A 26,035-nucleotide genomic window follows, 5' to 3' on the forward strand; every position below is an offset into this window, starting at 1 on the left:
CTATATACTGAGGCAGACATTGACGGTTGTACAGCATAACACCTACCACTATATACTGAGGCAGACAATGACGGTGGTACAGCGTAATCCCTATCACTATGCATTGAGCCAGACATTGACAATAGTGCAGCATAACTCCTATCACTATATACTAAGCCAAACATTGATGTGGTGTAGGCCTACCACTTCATTAGTAGTAGGGATGCACCGAAACTAATTCTGGACTGAAACCGAAAATGCAGCATTAACCTCGCCGAAACCGAATATGGCCCCCCCCACACCATAAAAAAAATCTAACACTTTTATTTCAAGTAAGTAACACACCAAAATAGGACAAAACAATTAAATAACAATATTAATATATATATATATATATATATAATTGTTAACAGCAATCACATTTCTATCATGCCCAGGCATACCCAGATTCCAGGATGTACTCGCAGACTTGGCATGATAGGAGTATGATTCCCCTATCTACCCCTTCTCACTCCCTTTTGTCCTACCTACCCCTTCTCACTCCCTTCTCCCTATCTACCCCCTATCCCCCCGTCTCACTCCCTTCTCCCTATCTACCCCCTCCTAACTATCTACCCTCTCCCACTTTGAAGTTCACTTACCTTTCAGGAGTCCTGCGGTGGGGGTGCAAGGCCTCTGTCTCCCAGCTCTGCCACTGTATGGAACAGTATAGAGTGATGGGAGTTATGATGTACTAGAGCATAATTATATAATGAAAAATACATTGGAAATGGTACAGCATAACACCCATCACTCTCACACACTTACCAATCCGCACATATACCAATCCACACATATACTAATCCACACATATACCAATCCACACATATACCAATCCACACATACACCAATCCACACATACACCAATCCACACATATACCAATCCACACATATACCAATCCACACATATACCAATCCACACATATACCAATCCACACATATACCAATCAACTCTCACTCACTGAATGCTTTCCTACCTTTCCTCTTTTCTCCTTACAGCTTCTTTTCCTCCTCTTCGCTCCTCTTCTTCAGTTCTTCTGTCTTCTTCCGGGTCAGAGGGCACAGACGGCAGTGGGCGCGGCTTCAGTGTTGTGCGCCGGGATCTGACAACAAATCCCGGCGCACAGCAGCTGTTGCCGCGCGGATCACAAGGGAGCTCCCGGGTTGAACCCGGCTTAAAATCACTCAAGGGGGCCGGAGGTCTGCTAAAGACCTCCGATACCGCTCCCTTGCGAGCCTGCTCCTCCAGCGGCGGACATTGCTGTCCGTCTCTGGAGGGGTGCTGGGTGCCGGCAAGTTGGCACCCCCCTGATGAGCGGCACCCGGTGCGGACCGCCCGCCCCCCGCTAGGTACGCTACTGGCCCTTATTGTAAAGAATCCCCTCTTTTGTTGTTTATCAAAGGATGACCTCTTGTTCTTTGTACATTTTTGTTAATTAACAAAATGTATTAATTGGAGAGGTCTTTATATTGGCCCTGCACATATTTTTACAATGTTATAATATCTCCTCTAAAAATCTGTTTATCTAACGTTTATAGATGCAACTTTTTTTAGATCTTCTAATCCCCTTATTCATTTTCCCATAATGCATAACTTTCTATTTGTCTGTATGGAATTTAATTTGCCACTTTCCTACCCAGACCCCACTAGGTCTAAATCCTTCTGCAGAGAAGCAACAGTAAGGTTAGACTGTATTACCTATTTTATATCATGCTATATTTGAGTTCACTAATAAAAAGACCCCCGAGGTACTCCACTTAATACATTGATCGAGTCTGAGAATTTTCACCAACTTCCAATCCAAGTATATTTTCCCTCAAAGCCTGACAATTCTGCAGGATATAACTTTTTACCTTTAACCCCCTGCTGCCAAACAGTATCCTGCTGCTTAATGGGAGATCTTTCATCTCCTCAACCTGCCGATTTTCACCATGGAGCTGTGCACCTAAAAGAAACAGACTGCAATGGCACCTTTTAAGGAAGCACAGACTCCCACGTGGAGGGGGCTGCTGGGGGTAGAAGGTAAATGTATTTGTGGGTCTCGGGCTGCTTTGCTACTTCAGGACCTGGGCGACTTGCCATAATTGATGGAACAATGAATTCTGCTTTCTACCAGAAAATCCTAAAGGAGAACCTAAAGCTCAAGCACAGTTGGAAGATGCAGCAGTCGACCTCTGAATGGCTCAAAAGAAACTTAATGAAGTTCTTGGAATGGCCTGGTAAAAGTCCTGACTTGAATCTGATTGAGATGCTGTGGCATGACTCCAAAAGAGATGAAGGTGGTCACACTGAAATGAAGGGCAGAAGCCCAGGAGTGGTATCAATGTAATAAAAACTGTTCTTTATTACAATCCATGAATATAAAAAACAACAATATATTTCTTCTGGAGACAAAACAAAATTAAATGCAGAGACATGAAAGCAAATGCTTGACGTGTTTTGTACTACCGTGCTTATTCAGAAGGCCCTTCCATTACATGCACAAAGATTTACTGCTAGAGGATGATCTCATACTGCAAACAAGCAAATGGTACAAGGGGAAAGCACAGAGGCAAATGTACTGTGTATGTAATTAGTATGGTTTTAAACATTTTAAACAATGTATCCTGCTGAAGTGCAAAGGTGTTACAAGTGCAACAAATTCAATCATTTCTGTAAAATGTGCAGGTCAGACCCTAATAATACTAGAAGAAATATACAGTTGTGCTCAAAAGTAGACGTGGACCACCTCCACTTCTGCCGGCACTTCCGCCGGTGCTTCTATGGTGGAGCACCGGAAGGTCATGTGATGCTGGCGCTCCATCATAGAAGCCCCAGCAGAAGTACTTTACTGGTAGCCAGCAGGGGGCTCGTCTGCCATCAAACAAGCTCCCTGCCAGCGACCAATAGAGTCGCTTGTACTCCATTGGTCGCCTGCAGGGAGGAGGAAGAGGCCCCTGCAGGTGACCAATAGAATTGCTTGCACTGCCCTTTAACTCTTGACGGCGGAACTTGGCCTGGGGAGATCATGGCCTCCCACTCCAAAAGTGAAAGGTCCTTTAACTCTTGGAGCGGGGAGACCACCCTGGCCAAGTTGCGGCACCAGGATTTAAAAAATATGTACGAGTGACTCCCCAGCAGTGGGCTCGTCTGCCATCAACCAGTGACGTACTGGTGCACTTCATTGGTTGATGGCAGAGGAGGCCCCTGCCGGCGACCAATAGAGTTGCTTGTACGGACTTTTAAAATCCTGGCGCCAGAGCTGCTGCGTAGTGTGTACCGTGCTAATCCTGTATTAACCCCTTCTACAAAAAAACGGCCCCAAATTCTTGCAGGAGGTATAGCTGCCCATTCATCATGGCAAAATACCCCCAGGTTACCTGCCTTATTGTACTTATTACCGTTTAACTTGCAAAACAAAAATCTATTTAGCAAGTTTTTTCCTTAGCTTTTATAGATGAGTAAGAGATTTTTCAAGTAAAAGTCAGAAAAAGTCATTTTTTTCTAAATTTTTCACCATACCTTTTTTTTTATAGTAAATTATATGAAACAATCAAAATAATGACATCTAAAGAAAGCCCTTCTTAAAAAAATAAACATATACATTGTGTGGGTTCGGTAAATGGGAAAGAAGAAAATTACAGCTAAACACAAGTACCGCAGAAATGTTAAACAGCCATTGTCATGAAGCATACAAAAAAAACAGCTATTGTCACGAAGGGGTTAGAAATGTGACCTGACCTATCCATGACAATTTAAATGAAGACCAAATATCCAATTTCCACTTTCTCTCATACCATATATTTTCTTTTATAAATGTCAGCCACATTTTTAGTAACCAAATATTTAATATAATCGTATCTCCATTAATATGGGAATGACTTTTTAAGGGCTTTGATTATATCTGAAACAATCCTTGTATTAGGCAGGACTCAGACTGAACTATATTCTTTATGCAAGTAAGAAAGCAAGATAATTGGGTTAGTAATAGTCAGCATAATTTCCACGCCAGGTACAGGAGTCAGTGCACAAATCTGCAGTTAGAGAAGGTATCACCCGATGGACAAAATACGGGACAGGAACAGCAGGAACGTAGTACGGGAAGGCAAGGCAAAATCTTAGTCAGGGCAGGCTGAGGTTGAGTATACTGAAGCAGTACAAAGGCATGAGGCGGGAATAAAGGTCAAAGCAAAGTAGAGTTGTGGTACACAATTCAGGATTCAATGGTGGCCCTACAGCATGATAAGATAGCTCGTGGCCAAGGCAAAAAAATGAAAACTGGTGCAGGGGTCATCCGGTCCTGATATCTTTATAGACAATGGCTCCAAACGGCAATGACGGCATTTCCATTTGGAGCCATTGGGGAGTAATTTACTTACGCGTTAGAGTTAGATATTTAATTTTTTATTTTTCTTAATTGTGCTCCGAGATTGCTGGTGAGCCTACTTTAAACTCAGTATATTCTGCAGATGTGGTACAGTTGTTCATAAAGTCTGTTTACAATGTTTAAGGCTGGAGGATAAATAATTAACTCTCCCATGTATTACCACCCTGTCACGCTCTACCCAGGCTGCGGAGCTGCATGTCTTTTGTTTACCTGTCTTGCTGTGGTCCATTTCTGGATTTCTGTATGTTCTGTCCTGAACCTCTGATTCCTTGATTCCAGTCTTGCTCTTTGCTTCAGCTCTATTTCCTTTATAAGGTGTGCCCCGCCCATGTGTTCTGTTTGTTTCAGTCAGCAGTCTAAAGGTATGTCTCAGCGCTATGTGTTCGGATTTCATGTTTGGTTTGTTTAGTACCTCTGTAGGCAGGAGTTTAGCGTTAGGGCCCACCGTCATTGGAGTACTTTGGCGTAGTGGTGGGCTAAGCATACTATGGCCATAAGATGTGACGGAATCTCCAATAGTTATCATACAGTCCTAGGCTAGTTCCTGTATTTAGGTGTGTCAGTCTGTGATGTAACCTGTGGGGTGTCCTGTCTTGTAACCCCGGTAGAGGGGTATCCCGTTGTGTATCCCCGGTAGAGGGGTGTCCTGTTGTGTATCCCCGGTAGAGAGATGTCCTGTCTTGTAACCCCGGTTGAGGGGTGTCTTGTCTTGTAATCCCAGTAGAGGGGTGTCTTGTCTTGTAACCCCAGTAGAGGGGTGTCCTGTCTTGTAACCCCAATAGAGGGGTGTCCTGTCTTGTAACCCCAATAGAGGGGTGTCCTGTGCTGTTCGTGTCTGATCTTGAGTATTCCTTGTCTTGTTTCCTGCTGTGCCCTGTATTATGTATAGCTTATGTTTCTTGCTTGGTCTCCCTGACCCTTGCTCGCTATGTTTCTCCTGTACTCTGCTTAGCTTCCCTACTTCCAGCCTGCAGCATCCTGCACATGATTCCAGTGCTATGTCTCATGCCTGCTCCAGGGTGCCTGCAGGATATCTCCAAGTTCTGCTCTGTTCTGCCATCATCTGCTGCTATGTCGGGCGCTGGTATGTGGCTGCACAACCCTAGATACCCACCGGGAGAGTGCTGTCCCCCTGCACCAGGCCCTGTCCAACTCCGCTACTGCACCGTAACTCCTGCACACAATCTTTGGGCGCGCTGGGTCTTTACAGTCGTCTGTATGGACCTGGTTCCATGACACACCCTATGAGTATTTTTTTCCCATACACCTTGTAGCTCAGGTACATTTACAGGTCCTGGTATATGTTACTTCAAAACAGCACTCCAAAACACCGTCTCCTGAGTACAGTGATACTATCCATGCATGGGTTTGTCGGGTTGTTTGGGGGATAAAAGGCCACATTTGGGGCATGCACACTTCCGTTTTTGAACCTAGTATTTTGACATCTGTCATCCTACCACTATGCCCTATTTGGGACATCTTAGAAGCCGGCCAATTCAACTAACCCCATCATTTTGCACAAGTAAACATCACAACACTTAACATCCCAAGTATTCATATCAACATTAACAGAGGGTAAGTAAAGTTAACTGAAGAAGGAAATGTGTAAAACTAGACTAATACAGTGATCCATATAATTCTGTACAATTAATCATCTCTGTTAAACTTCTTGGATGTGAAGCAGTAATATAAACAAAAAACATTTTTTTAAACTAATTTTGTCAAAGTTTGTGGTCGTTTTTGTGGGTTTCTTCCCCACACACTGTCAGAGCTCGGGTAAGCAGGTCAGGTAGGAGCCCAGTTGCAGGGGATACCAGAGGCTCAGTTTGTACCCCCACAATGTATTAACAGAATGAAGGTACAGAGAGGCAAAATTAAACACAACAGGCTGAACCTTAATATGAGATGGTCTGTATTGAAGAAACTGGCAAGACAAGTACAGGCTGTAATTCTCTTGACAGGGTGGTGTAGCTGGAATGTTAACACGGAAGGAACAGGTGCCTCGGACTCGGATATGGGACAAGCGCCTCGGACAGATGGCTGGAAGGTCCTCAGACAGTTGCACTGGACACACGGCAGGGCACATGGAAGAGAGCCCTCAGACAGGGCACACGCTCAGGCAGAGCAGACATAGTCAGGCCCGCCAGGTCAGTATCAAAGCCAAATCGGAATCCAGGAGGAGAGTCAGAAAAAGCCGGGTCAACACGAGCAGTGAAAGAGCCAAATCAGGAACCAAGGGACAAAGTCAGAAGCAAGCCAGGTCACAACAGGTTAATCGAAAACAGAATGCTGCTAGCAGGAGAACAGGGCCATATAAACTGCAATGCAAAGACCCTGAATAGAGGAGTAAGCAGGTATTTAAGGGGGAGGGCTGCACCCAGTTAAGGATATACAGCTGGTCAGGTTGTTAGTCCACACAGTGCTGTGATGAGACAGGCGGCCTCTAGAGGCTGCCACAGATATGACATGTATACACAAATACAGAGTCCAGGCTAACAGGGTGGAATCCTGACACACACATTGTAATTCAGGTATGAATTTACAGCTCCTGGCATACATCCCATCCACACAACACTCCAATATGTGTACAGTGATACCACCTATGAATTGGTTTATTGGGCTGTTTGGGGGCTAAAGGGCAGGGCCGGACTGGGAATATTTGGACACCAACCATTTTATTTTATTGTGTGGTCGAGCTCATGTGCCAACACATCACACCAGGGGTATAACTAGAAACCAAAGGGTCCACTGAGGCCCTAACTTCACAAGCAACATGTCCCACAGTGCCACCTTTCCTGCCAAACTTCCATGTTGGCTACGTGCTTTCATTTTTTTTTAGAAGAATGAATATTGTGGAAGTGTCAAGGACATCAATCTCTTTTAATTAAAATATTTTAATAAGAGGTAACAGTAATTGAAACAATGAATAATACATTGGTTTATTGATCATAATATAACAAGTCTAAAGTTTAAAATATAGTTGATACATATACATATTGTCATATCACAATCAAACTTTACATGCTATTAAAAACAAAATTAAAATAGAAATGATATGTTTAAGAAGTGCCATAGTGGAAGTGACCAATACATATTTATCACAAACAAGATCCCACTTAAAAACAGTGTACATTTTATGGCCTCATATACACTGCATTTTCTCGTGCACGAGTATGAGAAAAAATATTACAGTGATACACATGGCTGTTTTTTTCCCAACAAGCAGACTAGTCATGTCCCTTAAATGCCATATATTTAGGAGTGTTGTTGGAGACAAAAGGGGATGGTCTCCTTTTTACCTATGTCCCATCCAATTTTAATTTATCTAAATCATGTTCTTCTCGTGTCAAGCCCATATTCTTTTTTTTATAATTTCCATATTAAGCACCAACCCTAGGACCCTTAATAAAAACAAATCCAGGCTTATGTTTATCTACTTAATTATACAGCATTGGCCTTGATTGACAATGCAAGACAAAATACCCTCATATATCTAATAGATTGAATTCTGCTTCTCAGATTTTAGAATGTGTGTCTTCACAGATTTGCTTATACTTGACTAGTTAGGTTGAAAGTGTAATTGACAAATATTATGTCTCTAAACAAAGATCTGTTTATATTATGGAGCAACATAATATGAATATGGTGTACTTACTATAACATATTTTCAGGAATTAAATGCCCAATCAAGCACAATTCTTTCCCCAGTCAAATAAAATAATGTGTATAACATGAGTTATAGTAGTAGAATATTAAGGGATTTGAATATACTTTTTTTGAATGGTGGGATATTTTAGACACCATCTACCATGAATCGACTTTTCACCAATTTATTATTATTATTCTTTTATTTATATAGCGATTTAGATAACTAATCAAGAGGGGTCAACCAGCCCTTCTGGGTCTTTAATAATTTACTAGGAGCCAAACAATGAAAGATCTGGACTAGAGGAACAGGTATGGAACACAACGCAACATAATTATATTGGGCTGCCACAAACCAAACCATGCACTACTCAGTGGAAACTGAATGGAGGAGCACCTTTTCTCAAAGCAATAAATATAAAACCATACTGTTCTTTTACAGTTACAAGATAAATGATACCTTAAACACATTGTGTTCTTAGTATTATGTTATTGGCAATAATTGGTCAATATAACATGGATACTAAAAAGGTCCATTATTAAATACTTAAGTGCTATATTATAGTCCAGGAATGCACAGTGCTGGTAACGGTAACATAACTAAATCCGCACTTGCTCTTCCTTGTCTATTTCATATGTTGTGTTGGGTGTTGGTAGTTCACCTATAATTGTGTGACCGCTTTCTCTTGTTTTGCCAAGACATGAGGTTATTACATCTACTGCTAGGCTGGCGGTTGCTTTGACTTCATCAGATGTGGCCCCAAGAATTGGATTCACTTCTACAAGATCAATGGCTGACAGCATCCCTGCAATTAACATATAAAGTTGGAATTACAAATCTGTTATATTCAACCCTATGGCATGGTTTTTGTAACAAGTACAATATAGTATTGAATGTTATTTAAGTATTTTATATATATTTATTTTAAACAGCAATTACAGAACACACTCACCAGTGTTATGGATTTCCTCTGTGATGTATATACCTTCTCGATAAGTTAATCCTCCCATAACTGGAGTTCCTGTTGCTGGAGCAAGGGATGGGTCAAATGCATCAATGTCAAAGCTTAAATGAAGAGGTCTCTGTCTCCTAAATTATAAAAAAAAAAAAAAAAAGAGAGAGAGAGAATATATCTGGTAAATAAAGTATTCTTGTCCATATAATCTCAGTTAAATCATCCAATCCTTTGCCATATAATAGTAAAACATGCCAATAAAATGACTATTCTTATTGTACCATTATTTTCTACCATATAATCTCAAGTATGAGATCACACCTGTGTATAGTAGGCATTTTTTACTACTACATCAAATGTGCACCCCTCTCTAAAAAAAAAAAAAAAAAGGAGGGTAAACATTAAACAGGAGATCTTATAATTCACATAGTACATATAGGATGCATGTGCTGGCTCAGTATTGACTTTGCTTGGCATCATATGTGTTTTGTTTTGTATATCAAAGTTTATTTATGTTTTTCCAGAAACAAAGAAAATGAAAGCACATTTAAAAAAAATATATATATATATCAGATGGAAAGACACACAGCATAAAAACAAATCAACAGGTGCATTACGCGATCATACAGAGGGCATAATTTAGAATATTTTCAGGGTGTACAGTACACCTCCAAGGTGGGCCCATGTGACAATGTATCAATAAAGTAAGAAAATTTAAAAGCATAAAATAAAAGCGTATATAAATAGTATCCAGTCATAAGGCTTCATGTAAAAGATTCCCAAGTCACCCGTTGGCAAACCCTATACGACTTAAGGGGAAAAGGACAGGAGGGAGATCGAAAGAGTAAGATAAAAAGAGAACAGAGAAAGGACATTGAAGGCCCCAGTCTAGGAGAGGTAAACAGAGTCCATGGAAACAAGGTTGCCACATACCCTTCGTATTTGCCTTTTGTTTGTTTTAATAGTTCCTCCATCACCCCAGTCTCCTTTACTTTGGCCACCCAGTCCCTTATCACCGGGTGGCCAAAGTAGAGGAGACTAGGGTGATTTTACAAGTTTTCCAGTGCATGGATATCATGCATTTTGCAGTGTTAAGGAGGTGGATTCTGAGCAAGGGCCTGTAGGGTGACACAGCATAGAGGGTATAATGGAGGAGCATTACACCCAGAGCCAAGTGAGGTGGACCAATCAAGCAATCAGAGTGAGCTGCCTCCCAGAATGGACACACAAGTTCCAATTTCCATTATAAATGGAGGAAAGTGCCTTACAACTTGCGGCAGTGCCAGCATATCAGGTCTGCTTCTGGGAAAATCTTGTGAACCTTGAGAGGCGTGCAATACCAGAAGTGTAATACTTTATAGGGGTTCTCCTGCACTTCAGTTGCCAACATGCAAGAATGTACTAGGATGCAGATTTTAGACCAACTCTCCTGTGTCATAGTCTTCTGCAAAATATCTTCCCACTTTCCTATAAAACTCTTCCTCCAGTAGGATTTTGTAGAGAACAGACAGGTATTAAATGTTTTATTTTAGGACCTGCGAGATATATTTAACTTCTTTCATATCATTGGAAACATCATCCACCATGACCACACTGACCATCTGGCACACTCCAGTGGCAGAACAGGTCCAGCAATGTGCAGCTGCTAGCTGAATATGCGTAGCAAAAGTATAAAAACCTAACATGTGGCCACATGTATCCAACATATATCATTTGGTAGCCGCTGGCCCTCATGTAACAGGGCCCACACATGCTTAAAATTATGCAATGTTTTTCTTCCAAAATGTACCTGCTTAGTAGCTGATCAAATGTCCTCTCCATAACTTTATGTATTCCCATGCAATCAATGTGTCTCATTGAATAATATGTAATATCATAGTTCTTCAAAATAAACCTGCAATGGTGAAAATGAAATCATATTATTGATTATTTGTAGTTATTGTAGCTATAATACAGTTTTAGTGATACTGCTACAAGAAATCTACATTTGTGTTTAATCAATGATAAAAAATAGATTAATGATAGGTAGAGTTAAGAAAGACCCAGATTTGGAGGAATTGTGTGATTAAGAATTAAGATTTGTTTTCTGCCTATGCAAAACTTTCTAAACAGGCACCTGTTACATAAAACATGTCATTTTTTATTTTTACTTCTGTTCTTTTGAAGCCGCACCGCAGCCTCTCCTGACCATGTGAACTTAGCTTCACTTTTTTCCCTACATAGAAACGTAGAATTTGACAGCAGACCTTAATCAGTCTTTGATCTTGTCTTAGATTCAGGATAGCTTCATCAGATGCATGTTTAAATTATTTTACTGGATTAGCCTCCATCACTTCTGATAAATGTATCTACCACCTTCTCAGAAAAGTAAAACTTTTGCTGACGCGTCTCAAACAGTAGCCATGTTCATTCCTAAATTCTATCATTTATAGAGGATGCATTGGGAGCATGTGAGTGCATGGGCGCTAATCATGCACTCATGTGTTGTAGACCGATTTACTTTCCTAGCGGCTGCTGCCCCAAATTAAAACACTGCTTGTTAACCTGAAAGGAAGGCATCTGAGAAGCAAACACTGTGCAGGTGCAGGTCTGCCTACATTGCCTCAAAAAACATGACCAGATAAGTACTGCATCATGTAAAGAGAAGGGAAACTACATATTACATCACAACTGTCTGACCTTCTACAACTACTCCATTAAACTAGAAGAGCTTCAAGCAAAAACCGGTTCTCTGATGTCAGACTGGTAGAGAGAGCAGAATATTGCAGAGGGAATAAATTAAGAGTTCTTGGTGAAAGGTTTTAAAAATAAGAATCTTTAGGAAAAACAGCACATTATTTTAAAGCAGGAACGGGTTTATTTAACATGTACACAAGATTAATAAATTGGACAAAAATCTAGGTGGAACAGCACCTTTAAGGTGCAATAAAACACAGTGCCTGGTCTATATACTAGCTCCATTAGGGATAATTCTTTCTTTAATTGATATTTGTAATAAGATATGCATAAAACCCCCAATTCATTATAATGAGTCAGAAAAATGCATTATTGATATGATATATATATATATATACGTCAAAAAAATAAAACGTACTGCTCTGCTGGATCAAGATCCCGTAAACCAATGTAAATGATATCAGACCTAGAAAGGCATGGTTTCGTCCAAGAGAATCCAGGAATTAGTGGGACCTGTATAGAAATAATAATTCCACAGTTAAACCTCTTCTTTTGCAGTTTCATTTTGGTTGTAACATGCCGAGACAGAATTGTATAAAAGTGAGCAGGTGGACTGAAACCTGTATTTTCTAAAATATCAACCGTAGATAATGCAGGAATGACTGGGCTGTTTGAAAAGACATTACACTTAAAAAGCAGAGAGGCCAAATAAAAAACGTGAAATGGCAACAAAATACCTAGAAAAAAAACAACCAAAACAAGTCTTATTGTGTCCTGGAAACAAACCAATACGTCACACTTAGTGAATGCCAGTGTTCTCCTGCTGTACCTTATCCTGCAGCTCCCTGAGTAGAAATGATACAGGTTGGCCATGAAGGTTTCCTGATTTGCTTGTCAATGGGGTGTTGATATCTGCATGGGCATCCACCCATATTACACACAAGTCTGAACAGTGTTGGGCATGGCCACTGATTGACCCCAGTGCCAAACTGGATAAAAAAAAAAATGAAAGACGGGTTATCCTTTTGCATTGTAAAATAATACTTTGGTCATGTAAGAAAAACAAAAATGAGTTATGTAATTAATATTAGTATCCTAGAAGAGTCCTTGTCCATATCATGAGATGCAGTAAAAATAGATATTTTTGATTATTAATAAGGGGAATAAGTACTGTACTGACTAATTAGGAGGGGCCACCAAACAGTTGTCACAGCTCTGTTGTGATTGCGCCACCTTAAATGTGATAAACAAAGCAAGATGCCATATGGTTTGAAACTTTATTATTATTAATAATATTATTATGTTAGCCTCCTGGACTGGAAATGTAGGGTGTGGGGAGACTGGTTTGAAAGCAAACTTAAAATTATATTTGTGGACAGAGGTGATGGGGTGAGTCCGCGAGAGCGGATGACAACTATTTAGCTGAAGTTTGGGTGGCACCCCAAAGTCTCCGGTAACTTCAGCAGCTTCCCTTCTCGACCACAACCCCCCCCCCCAAAGAGAAACGGACTACGGTGCCTTGGAAAGTAAAAAAAAAACCATAATAAAGTGCAGGTGTGTTTTATGAGGTGCAATTGATGCAATATATCCCCTGTAAATACAATTATATATAAAACCAATATAAAAAAAAACAAAAAAAAACACAATTCATACATATAAGATGTACTAAATAATGATAGATAGAAAAAAAAATACACATATACATGAAAATATTTGCAAATACTATAATACATGAAAGGCTTTAAACAAAAAGGAAGTAAAGTTTAACATTTTATAAATCAAATAAGTGTCTCCCTATAGCAGGGGTTCTCAAACTGCGGCCCTCCAGCTGCTGCAGGACTACATCTCCCATACTTCTCAGCCAGCCCCTTAGTACTGCAGCAGCTGGAGGGCTGCAGTTTGAGAACCCCTGCCCTATAGTATCTCTTTGGGTATTGATTGAAGTGGCAGAACTTGCAGATTACAAAAAAGTTTTTTGGATTTATAAAATGAAGACTTTACATTCTTTTGAGCTAAATTAAGCCTTTCATGTAATGTTTCTATCATTCTAATAGTATTTGCACATATTATATATATATATATATATATATATATATATATATATATCTTGTGGTAAAGTGTATGGGAAAGTGGTGGATGGGGTGTATATCTCACCTGGTTTTCTCAGCCAGGCACGGTAGCAGAAGTCCAGGAGGATCCATGCTGCTTTAGCAGAGCGTAGTCTGCTAGGGCTCTTTTGTTTAAAGTTACATGGGCTGGATTTCTTGGACTGGAGGACAGGTTGGAAGTGGGACAGCTCCAGTCCACACCCCTAATCCACTACGGGTTTTCCTTACTCCCAGGGGTCCTCAGGTGAGGCTTCCTATGCTTATTACTGGGGAGGAAGCCTTAAAAGAGAGGGCTGTTTGCAGGGTGTAGGAGAGACTGAGTCAAAGAGCAGCTACAGCCAGCGCTGCAGCCCACCAGGTATGAACCTTTCCCTATGGACAACTTGTTATTTTGCTTGGTGCCAGACCTTAGGCCTGTAGTGGGATAGTGAGGTATCCTGATGTTTAGTTAGAGCCGGACAGGTTTAGAGTTTGTTTTGTTTGCAAGGTGCTCTGTGCCTAAATCATTTAAATAAATTGAGCACTCCCTTGCCGGGACTCCCCCCGTGAGAATTCCCGGCAATGGAGATTGTTAAAGCACATCGAGCAGACGTGCCGGCAGCGGAGGTTGTTTACGCGCAACCTCCGCTGCCGGCACGTCTGCTCGATGTGCTTTAACAATCTCCATTGCCGGGAATTCTCACGGGGGGAGTCCCGGCAAGGGAGATTGTTAATGCACATCGTGCAGACGTGGGTTGTTTATGCTCTCATTGCCGTAGCCGGTGAACGTCTGCGCGATGTACGCTAACAATCTTCCTTGCCGGTACTTCCCACGGCGGAAGTGCGGGCACTGGAAATTTACTACGCGTTATGCGTAAAATTTCCCTCGCCGGCCCCGCAGAGTCTGCACCGCTAAGTCTGGCGGGGGGGGGGGGGTGGCACATCTCGGGGGGGGGGCGCAGAATTTTTTTTCTTTAAAAAAAGCACCTCTACTTTTAGGGTGCGGCCTATATTCGGGCGCGGCCTATATCCGAGCCAATACAATATATATATATATATATATATATATATACACACACACACACACACACTGCTTTTTATATTTTTTTATTATTTATAATTTAGTACTCCTATTTTATATGTATGAAGTATGGTGGGTTTTTTTTATTGATTTTCTTTATAAATTGTATAATGCATTTATTTATGAGGGATATATTGCATCAATTGCACCTCATAAAACACACCTGCACTTTACTATGTTAGAAAATGATGAATTAGTTGATCCGCTTGTATATTTAACCCCTTCGTGACAGTGGCTGATTTTATTTTTTGTACCCTTCCTGACAATGGCTGCTTTAACATTTCTGCAGTGCTCGTGTTTATCTGTAATTTTCTTCTTTCCTGTTTACTGAGCCCACACAAGTTATATATTGTTTTTTTTCCAGGACAAAAAGGGATTTGTTTAGATCGTATCATTTACTATAAAAAAAAGTGGTTAGAAATTAAGAAAAAAAAGGACTTTGACTTGAAAAATATTTTACTTACCGTATTGGCTCGGATATAGGCCGCCCCCGTATATAGGCCGCACCCTAAAAGTTTGGTGCTTTTTTAAAGAAAGTTTTTTTTCTTTAAAAAAGCACCAAAAAAACATGCTGCCACTGTCCCCCCCCCCCCGAGATATGCTGCCACTCTGCCCCCCCGATTTACCAGAGCAGACTCCCGGGTGTCTTGCGGGGCCAGCGGGGGGACATCTAGTGGCGGGGGGCACTCAGTGGATGTGCCGGCACTGGAAGTTGTATACGCGTATTGCGTAGATGTCCCTCGCCGGCCCCTTAAGACACCCGGGAGTCTGCTCTGGTAAGTCTTGGGTGCAGAGGTAAAACGCATCATGCGGACGGTCACCGGCTGTGGCGATGCGGGGTAAACAACCTCCGCAGCCAGTGACCGTCCGCACGATGCGCTTAGACAACCTCGCGTGCCGGCACCCCCCCCATGGAAAGTGCTGTCTGAGCGTATCGGAGAGTAGGATGCAGGTCCCCTGCACCGCTGCGGGGGATCTGTATCCTAACCCCGCTGCCTGCCCGGCGCCCGGGACGCTAGACCCCGAATATAGGTCGCACCCCCACTTTAAAGACTTAAAGTGGGGGGGGAAAGTGCGGCCTATATTCGAGCCAATACGGTATTTATAAAAGCTAATGGAAAATGTGCTAAATAGATTCTACTATTTCTCCTGAGTTTAGAAATACCCAATAATTCCAAGTAGCATTTTGCTACTTCAAAACAATTTTTTTTCCAAATCTGGTATTTCTGGCATTTCAGCAACACCATTGTAGTTTAGGAGGCGATCGTTAATAGCCTCCAAAACTCTTTTAAAACGGGCATCCCGGGGAGTGGCCAAGCATGGCCCCTGATGCCGATCTCGGTGTTGCCACATCGAGGCATTACAGCAACACCGTATGGGTGCTGAAAGCGAACGTAAATGGCTTTCTACACCTGTTTAAAGCCATGACTGTTCTGGCACATCAATTGTCGCTAACCGGATGTTTGTGCATGACGTGCCTGGACCGTCAACTGTCTTCAAGGGGTTAAATGCTGTGAATGTTGTCTATCATACAGCCCTGAGGAACTCCAAGAGGACAAAACACGTCGGCTTTTTTTTTGTGGGGGGGATTCAATTCTACAGAGTGTTAGTGTTAATTATACAATGGATGTTTTCACAAGTATGATTTAACTGTAGATACATTTTTGAATGAAGACTTGAGAGACTGTTTATAACACTCACCTGTGATCTCCTCCCAGGGTTATACAGGTATGTCCAGCACCAATTGCCCTGCTTACTGCATCAGCCAACACCCGACAAGCAAGTCCCACCGTACGAGGATGTTTAACATTGTTATTGTAAAGTATGTCATTAGGAACTTGGGAAAAGTTCAAATCTCCAAAATCATATACGCCACATCCTATAAATAAAGCACAAAACATAATTATGTTAACTTTAGCATAAAGATCATAGTATGCCATGATGTCTTCCAGCGTCAGAAAGTTGCCATGGGCTCAAAACTAAGGTTCAGTACCAAACATTTTTACCAAGTGGAGAATGATCTGTATTTTTTAACACTTTATATCCAAGATCTTGTCAGGACTGGGTCGTGGTCATGCAGCAGGGGGGGGGGACATAATGTTGAGGTAGCAAAAATATATATAAAAGATCTCATCTGAGATCAAAATAAGCTAAATTCTAGTTCTAGAAATACCCCCCATAATGAGCAGAGGATCATTTTATTTTCTATAAAACACATAGTTCCCAAATTTCTGTGTGTTCTTCTTTATATGGACAAAAATATTCGTTGTTATGTTAGGAAGTTGTATATCTCAAGCTCTCTTTAAGACCCCAAAATTGTATTTTAGGGTTCTGCTGATCGTGCGCAGGAACCATACTAAGGTACACTTCTTGTTTCGGTAGAGCCAGCTGGGGGCGGAGTTAAAGGATTCAGAACTCAGTTTCTAACTCCACTAACCACAGAACGCCTACTCCGATTTACATGCAGTAAAATCCAACAGAGTCCACGCTTTAATCTTATCTGAATATTATTGGCACATTAAGTATGCTATATGACGATAGTAAGTCATGTAACCTTATGCCTCCTCTTGTCAGGACTGGGTCGAAATGTACGAACATAAAAATAATAAAAGATGCCTTTTATCCTTGGTTGATTAATTCCCCCCCCCTTAACCCATTATGGCTGGTTAACTTTGCATTACATTTGCCAAATTAGATTAGGAAACAGATGCTCTGATATGAGACACTACTAGTGAAGACTGCTGCTTTGATGCCCTGATAAGAGAAACCTATGGATAGATTTATCGGGCACAAAATAATTTTTACCTTCTCTCCCCTTTGTGCATCAAGGTCTGCGTTATACCATTTGCCAGTTCTGGAGATTTTCAGAAGTTACATTTGAGGAGTAAAAAAACTCCTACACAGCACCTGCCAGTTCCCCACAGCAAGTAGGTAGGGGGGAACAGCAATCAATAAAAATAATTCTTTACATTATAAGATATTAACCAGGTTAATAATAAATTTTATATTAAGTAAATATTACTTATTGAATGAACAGCTGTTATGCTACCTTAATATGAGTGGAAAATAACTGGGAGTTTCATCATACAATATGGACTCTAAGTCAACAAGAAGATATCTTAATTTAGGGACATGCCTCTGCATGTTAACAGTGTTTCTATTTTAAGCCAGCAAAACAGAGAAGAGAAATCGAAGTGTAAATGTGTTATGCGGCTGCTCAAAATTCAGAACAAGTGAAAGAACAAGCTAAGGTTACTGAGAAGTAAGAAGTCAACAAGTATTGAGTTACATGTTTAAAGTACTGCACAATCCTACCTTGGTTCTTGAAAACATTTTGCTTCAATTTAGATAAGTAGTATTTCAGGTATAAAGGATGGAAGTCGTATGTGGCACAATTTTGCTAAAGCATTCTTTTACACACAAACCTGAAAAGTCATCATTTTGACCTTCTTCCAACTGACAACCAATAGTTACATTCTTTTAGCCATAGAGTTGTGCTCAAAAGTTTGCATAACCTTGGAGAATTGGTAATATATGTACCATTTTTAAAGAACACACGAGTGAGCAGGAAAAACACATCTTTTGTTTCTTAGGGGATTCATATTCAACTGTAGGTTATAACAGAATGGCACAATCATAAATCAGAACATGGTAACAAAGAAAATAATGAAATGACCACTGTTCAAAAGTTTTTTATACCATTAGTACTGTGTGTTGCCCCCTTTAGCATCAATGACAGCATGTGGTGGTATAGCTGCCCATTCGTCATGGCAAAATGCCTCCAGGTTATGCAAACTCTTTGGTCGTCTTATATGAACCACACGTTTGAGATCTCCCTAGAGTGGCTTGATGATATCAAGGTCAGGAGACTGATGGCCACTCCAGAACCTTCATCTTTTTCTGCTGTAACCACTGGAGGGTCAACTTGGCCTTGTGCTTAGGGTTGTTGCCATGCTGGAAAGTCCTAGAGTGTCCCATGCACAGCTTTCGTGCGGAAGAATGCAAATTGTCTGCCAGTATTTTCTGATAACATGCCGCATTCATCTTGCCATCAATTTTTACAAGATTCCCTGTGCCTTTAGAGCTCACCCCCCCCCCCAAAAAACATCTGTGAGCCACCACCATGTTTCACAGTAGGGATGGTATTCTTTTCGCTATAGCCCTTATTTACCCATCTCCAAACATAGTGCTTATAGTTTTGGTCCTGTCACTCCAAATTACAGTGTACCAGAAGCTGTGAGGTGTGTCAAGGTGTTGTCAGGCATATTGTAACCGGGCTTTTTTGTGGCATTGGCACAGCAATGGCTTCTTTCTGGCAACTTGACCATTCAGCTAATTTTTGTTCAAGTATCGTTGTATTGTGCTCCTTGAAACAACCATACTGTCATTTTCCAGTGCAGCCTGTATTTCTCCTGAGGGTACTTGAGGGTTTTTCTTTCTATCCCGAACAATTCTTCTGCCAGTTGTGGCTGAAATCTTTCTTGGTCTACCTGACCTTGATTTCCCCCAATTTTTCACTTCTTAATAAGTGATTGATCAGTACTGACTGGCATTTTCAAGGCTTTGGGTATCTTTTTATATCCTTCTCCATCTTTATAAAGTTCCATTACCTTGTTATGCAGGTCTTTTGACATTCTTTTCTGCTCCCCATGACTCATCTAGCCTGCTCAGTGCATCCACATGAGAGCTAACAAACTCATTGTCTACTTCTACACAGACACTGTGCAGACAATTGCAATTTAATCTGATATTAACCTTTAATTGGTGTCTGTAACAAGGCCAAACATTCAAGAGTGTGTAAACTGTCGATCAGGGCCAGTTTGGTGATATATATTATCGTTATGATTTAAAAATGAGCCAAACAATTGATAATAAATGGCTTCATATGATCGCAAGCCTTAAATGAAAGACAAAATAAATATCAATATTTCACAGTTCCTGCCAGGGCATGTAAATTTATGAGCACAACTGTATACTTCTAAAGTCAACCTAATAAAAAGCACATTTTTACAAAAACAATAAACCAAGCCCTGAAGAAAGGACTGGATTAACTTGGATTTTGGTTTTATCCTAAAAGAAGACCAACAGGATTTCTGTGGGTATGGCAAAGATCTAGAGGGACATAAGGGTCAGAGTCAAGAGCCACTGTTTTAGTTACTGCAGGCAAAATAAAAAATAAAAAAGCAGCCCAAGTCTCTGTTTCACTTCAGTTGCGTAATTATCTCCAAGGTCCCAATGTCCCTTTACAGGTTATTGCAACAATCACAGATATAAATGTTAAGGTTTATCTATCCTAAAATACAAACAGGGTGTTGACCAACTATGCAAATGAAATTTCATAGGCACTTGTCCAGAGCTCCACAATGGTGCAGTGACCAAAATAAAGAACATGATGGCTTCAAGCAGTGGAACAGAAAATAAAAAGACGATCCATTCCAGGAAAGTTAACTGATCTGTCAATTTTTATATCATATTTTTATATTGATAAATCATTCTGCAACCAGAACATCTTTCAAGCAGTGTGACCTAGGCAGCTGGTGGGGATCATCACTTACAAGCTTCTTCTATATTTGTAAGCAAGTGCCTGCAGAATAGGCAAGGTAAGTGCTGTCCAAGGCTGAAGATAACTTGGGGATTTGCAAAGGCAGGACACAAAGGGGGCGGGACACAAAGGGGGCGGGACACAAAGGGGGCGGGACACAAAGGGGGCGGGACACAAAGGGGGCGGGACACAAAGGGGGCGGGACACAAAGGGGGATGGAAAAGCAAGGTGGCAAAAAGCCTTGCACAAGCTCTGACTAGAGGCATTGATTGCCCAAGGGACTTGGAGCCAAAAGGCCAGCCCAGATATGTCAAACTTTGCTGCAGATAAAATAAGTATAGAAATCCAGTATAGCTATAAACTGGTTACATAGTTACCAGTTCCATCAAGTTCAACCCTTTTACCTAACCTTCCTACTCTTGATCCAAAACAAGGCCAAAAACCCCTAACTAAGCTACTTTGAATTCCTTCTTAATTCCAAAGAGGATTTCTCCTTGGATCAAGAAGTACTAAAATATTAATTCTATTTATAGCCCTGTATGTCATGCCTTTCTAAAATTATATATATATAATATATATCTCCAGACCCCCTTTTTGAAGGCATCTAATGTATTGGATAACACCACCTCCCTTGGCAGTGAATTCTATACCTTTATTGTCCACACTGTAAAGAGTCTCCACTCTTCCAGTCTCAGAGGGTGACCTCTTGTTTTTTGTACATTTCTGTTAATGAACAGGTCACAGAAGAGCTCTTTATATTGGCCCTGCATATATTTATATAAAACCGCCGTTTTTTCCAATGTATATAATTTTTACTTTTTTAGTCTCTCTTCATAAGTAATATCTTCCAATCCCCTTATTAATTTCGTAGCCCTCCTTTGCACGTTCTAGTTCCATAATGTACTTTTTAAGGACTGGTGCCCAGAATTGTACCGCATATACAAGGTGAGGTCTTACCAATGACCTGTAAAGAGGCAAGATAATATCCTCCTCCTGTGAATCAATACCTAGTTTTATTCTTGCCAAGACCTTATTGGCTCTTGCAGCTGCTTGCTGGCATTGTGCACTGTTGTCAAGTCTGTTATAAATCCTTCTCATTCCTAGTTTTCCTACAAATTTTCTATACAAATTGTTACAAATATTACCATATTTGCTTGATTATAAGACAACCGCCCAAAATTAGACTCTTTAGAAAAAAAAAAAAAGAAAAACCCTGAATACAAGACTACCCTATAAGAAAAAAAAACTATTTTTGGTTTTTATTTGCCAACCTGCCCCCCCTCCCTCCCAGTTATGCACAGAAATAATATTTTTCTGGGTCTAAATCATCAACATGCAGCATGGAATTGGGTTAAAAACTAGACTTAGATAGCGGCGGTAAAACGTACACGAAGACGAGGACACACAACATGAAGAATCTTCGTGTTCGTCTACGTCTACTAATCTCCCTGGTCCCTTCCCCATCTAGCCTACCTTATCGCTGCAGCATCGCCTACGGATTTCCGCTCCAATTATCTCCGCAGCATCGTAGGGGTTTGCCGGAAGCGGAAATCCATAGGTTCGCCATCAGGGGTTAAGGGGCTGTGCTCACTCGCACAGCCTTTTTAACTCCTAGCGGGGAACCTACGGATTTCTGCTCCCGTTAACCCCTACGATGCTGCGGAGATAATTGGAGCGGAAATCCGTAGGTTCGCCGTCAGGGGTTAACTTGGCCAGCAGAGACCACTGGTCTTCCTGCTCCAACAGTTAAAAGTCCGTACGAACGACCAATAAAGTTGCTTGTACAGACCTTTAACAATAGCAGGGAGACCAGTGGTCTCTGCGGACCAAGTTGCTGGACCAGGATTTAAAAAGTCTGTACGAGCGACTCTATTGGTCGCCAGCAGGGGGCTGGTGTTCCACCAACCAATGAAGTACAGGTGTACTTCATTGGTTGATGGCAGAGGAGGCCACTGCAGGCGACCAATAGAGTTGCTTGTACGGATATTTAAACTTCTGGCGCCAAAGCTGCTGCGTAGTCCGTACTGCGTTAACCCTGTATTAACCCCTTCTACAAACAACTAAGAAAAAAAAAACAAACACCAAGAATGCACACGAATATTCGCCCGAACCGAAGACGGGAACGGGCGAATATTCGCGGAATATGAAGATTTTTTCCAACACGAAGAGTTGGCCGGCGCCCAAGTCTAGTTAAAACTGCACAACTGAAATTAATTTATAGTTTAAAAACAACAGCGTTATATAAATAGCTCATCGTCATTGAGGTCCATTTACCTAGGGCCATTGAGTTCCAATTTACCTTACAAGCCATCACAAGCTGCATAATGAAGCAGTTACAGAAACCAAGGACAAATGGTGAATTCTCTGCACTATTAGTGGAATTCTAGGGTAAGGTAATAAACCTCAGTGACAAATAAGAAACAGACACTATTATTTCAGACTATATTCCAGAATTGTTATTCCAAAGGCTCTATAAAAAAAAAAGCCAAAAAAACCCCACAACATATATCCAAGACAGCTCAGGGTTTCTTACCTATTTTAGAGAGTCTTTCCAAAAGGCCTGCATTTCTTATAGCAGCTGGTCCATGCTCCACACCTCTCTTTTTCTGTAATTAAAAAATTAAAAGCAATCATCTGAATGTGGAGGGTTGTTATGAATAGCATTAGGAAATCCCATGTAACTCCTTCAACAATGAAAAGTGTTACGTTCTTGTTGTAACACAATGTATGTAAGTGTAGGAAAACAAAAATGTGCCCCGTTATTCTACCAAAAAATATTTTCTCCTCGTTTAAAAAGACAAAACAAACAGAGTTAATTCATTTATAGCAAGATTCCTTGATGCCTCCGCAAAACTGAAATTGAAAAGGGACAGTTTAATGTCTCGGACACCGATTGAAGTAAACTGCATTTACCTGGCCATGCTGCAAAATCTTCCTTGTTACTCCTTGAGCCGGCATTATTTGAAGCTGCCAATCAGTGGCAATAAAGTACTTAAAATTTAAATCAACGGCATACTCACCAACATTTCCTTTCTGGATCCTGGGACAAAATGGGTCCCAAATGCATGGCCCTGCGGCATTGAGCTCTAGGCTACCCGGCACAGATCCTGGGTAGTTTGGAGCTCATTTACACGTCTTTAGGCTGCGAGTGTCAGACACACAGTTAAAAGGCAAACTGCCTGTGCACAGTGTAATGAACAGTACTTTTATGCTGGGTCAGACCCAAATTTGGTGGGGCATGACTGGCCTGGTAATTTCAGGACTGTTGGCAGGTATGCAATGGGAGCACTTTCCTGTCACTGAAAAAAAAAATGTTTAAGCAGCCAATAGGTGGCGCTGAGAGCAATAGGAAGTCTTTACACATGCTCAATGGGGTCTAAAGCTTGTATGCAGCGTTTACCAGACACAGTGCTGGAGCCGACTGCCAGGGAGATGCATTCAGACTCCTGCAGGGCATTTAGCTGGGGTGTGTGGAGAGGGGCAAATGCATTTGGAGCATTCTGCAAACCTCACCATGCAATTGCATGAAAATGTACCTATCGCATGCATTGAAGTGCCTATGATGACTGGAGTGTGCCTTTAAGTACAGTATATAGTGCAATTCTGGGGCACACTGGGAAAAGCATATTTTTTTTAAATGGGTGGAAGCCTCCCCAGGGAAACTTTTGCAGGAAAACTCTGTTCCTTGGTCTGATTTTCCCCAACATACAAGCTGATGATGCATCCAACATTCCATGAAGTGATGTGAATAATGCTTCTTCCATCGAGTTACAACGAAAGCAGGTTTCCATCTGTGATCCTACAACCCACACATTTTTTAGTGACTTTTTGTTCAAAAACTCCTATAGCTTGACCATGCAGAGTTATGACTGCAAAGATCTTTAAGCAGCATTGGAAATTTCTAGAACAAATTTTGACATCATGGAATTTTCTAGATGTATTCACAAAATACTGTGTCATTTGTAGGTACAGCTATAAATATTTGTAGATCTATTAAAGCAGTCAGTGAAGATCACATATTTGAATGCCCATTTCTGTACAAAGACAGCTAGCATTGTTACCGCATACTACTGTCTTCGTTAAAATATATGGACATTTACTTTAGTTGAACATGGTAGGACGCCTATTTTATTAGATGACGAGATTATATACAGTAAAAAAAAAAAAAGATAGAGATCAATACATTATGATGTAAATGGTCATGGGTTTCAATGATAGACAAAGCCCGTACGGGCTCGCAATTCATTGCTTTTAATGGGTTTTAAAGACAACCTGTTATCCTTAAGGGGTTAATACATAAGAAGGTTAATTAGTACATCTAAATCAAATAACAAAAGACCATCATTTATTCAGCTACGATTGAAGAATAAAGCTCACCTGGCCTTTGGAGAATGGAGCTCCTATAACAGCAACAGAATGCGTCCACCTATTTTGCGTGTTGTTGGAGGTTCCGACTTGGTTCTTTAACAGTCTAAAGAAATTGCTTCTGATAGACATATTTGCCACCAATATGGTTGATTAAATATTTCTGATGAGACACCAAGCCGCACCGCTGCAGTCTTTGTTAGTGACTTCACCCGGTTTGCTCTAAAGCCTGCATCTGCTTTCTATATATGGATATCCGATGAACGCCTCCCTCACTCTGCTCCAATTCCATCAGTATTGAGATGCGCACACCTCCGGAGATAGGCTTTCTGATTGGCCAGGGATAAACAGACCGACCAATGAAAGGTTCAATCTGCGGAGGTGTGCTGCCTCTGCCCACCTCACGTTGCCCTTTGCTGAGTTCGTTAATACGCTGACCGCGATTACCGTAGGAAGGAAAAAATGAAAGTCAGTTCTTCATGTCCACCCCGTGATGTAAAACTAAAATAGATAAAAGTACATAGCACTGCGACATACCGCCACAAAATAAATCTTTTATTTCCCAGCAAAGCAATAGACACCAGTTAGATAATTAGGGCATTTGCCTCCAGCATAAATCACAAAGTTTCCACTCTATTTATCTCACAACAGAGCGATGGATGCTACATAAACTCAAATCGTGATATTAATTAAATACAGATGTGCATTTAAATAAAAGCAAAGGGACAGAAACATCTATGGACGAACAGCAGCGAGGGGCAGGTCAGTCGTATTCTATAGAACAGTTCTCTCCACTTGTTCATCAGATGGCTCCACTGTGTAAGAGACTGCGGTATGAGACACAGAGGCAGAGAACCGACACGTTTGAGACAGCTGTGACACCTGCATTTACAAGACTCTAGTCTAGTCTCTAGGACTGAGCTGAGATTAAAACCTAGTTCTGGAAAAAAATAAAAAAAACAGTCCCAAATCTTATAGTATTATTATTGTGCCTTATACACCCTTATATGCCACTCTGCCCCCCAGAAATGCTTTATACCCCCTATATGCCACTCTGCCCCCCAGATATGCCACTCTGCCCCATATATGCCTTATACCCCCAATATGCCACTCTGCCTCCCTTATATGCCACTCTGCCTCCCAGATATGCCCTATACCCCCTATTTGCCACTCTGCCTCCCAGATATGCCTTATACACCCTTTTATGGCACTCTGCTCCCCCAGAAATGCCTTATACCCCCTATATGCCACTCTGCCTCCCAGATATGCCACTCTGCCTCCCAGATATGCCACACTAC

General features: G+C 41.1%; 1 protein-coding gene across 1 annotated transcript; it reads right to left on the minus strand.

Annotated features, from left to right (window-relative positions):
- Nucleotides 1-8,630: 8,630 nt before the first annotated feature.
- Nucleotides 8,631-24,869, minus strand: LOC149278463 (arginase, non-hepatic 1-like). The gene is made up of 8 exons (XM_089501935.1): nt 24,750-24,869; nt 22,906-22,978; nt 16,532-16,709; nt 12,492-12,651; nt 12,081-12,175; nt 10,776-10,880; nt 8,984-9,120; nt 8,631-8,836 (listed from the first exon to the last, which is right to left on the minus strand). The coding sequence occupies exons 1-8, from the start codon at nt 24,867-24,869 to the stop codon at nt 8,631-8,633; spliced, it is 1,074 nt and encodes a 357-aa protein (XP_089358061.1).
- Nucleotides 24,870-26,035: the final 1,166 nt, after the last annotated feature.

This window comes from Sceloporus occidentalis, unplaced genomic scaffold, assembly GCF_023333645.1.
Source record: "Sceloporus occidentalis isolate IW3139 unplaced genomic scaffold, rSceOcc1.0.p SCAF_188, whole genome shotgun sequence".
Taxonomy (NCBI): Eukaryota; Metazoa; Chordata; class Lepidosauria; order Squamata; family Phrynosomatidae; genus Sceloporus; species Sceloporus occidentalis.

Bases quoted from the DNA above. Each gene is read 5' to 3' on its own strand.
- LOC149278463 (XM_089501935.1), bottom strand. From the start codon at position 24,869: ATGTCTATCAGAAGCAATTTCTTTAGACTGTTAAAGAACCAAGTCGGA. The intron at 10,881-12,080 runs GTACGTTTTATT...TCACCATTGCAG, and splicing joins GATCTTGATCCAGCAGAGCA to GTTTATTTTGAAGAACTATG. The intron at 8,837-8,983 runs GTGAGTGTGTTC...TGTTAATTGCAG, and splicing joins AGAGGAAATCCATAACACTG to GGATGCTGTCAGCCATTGAT.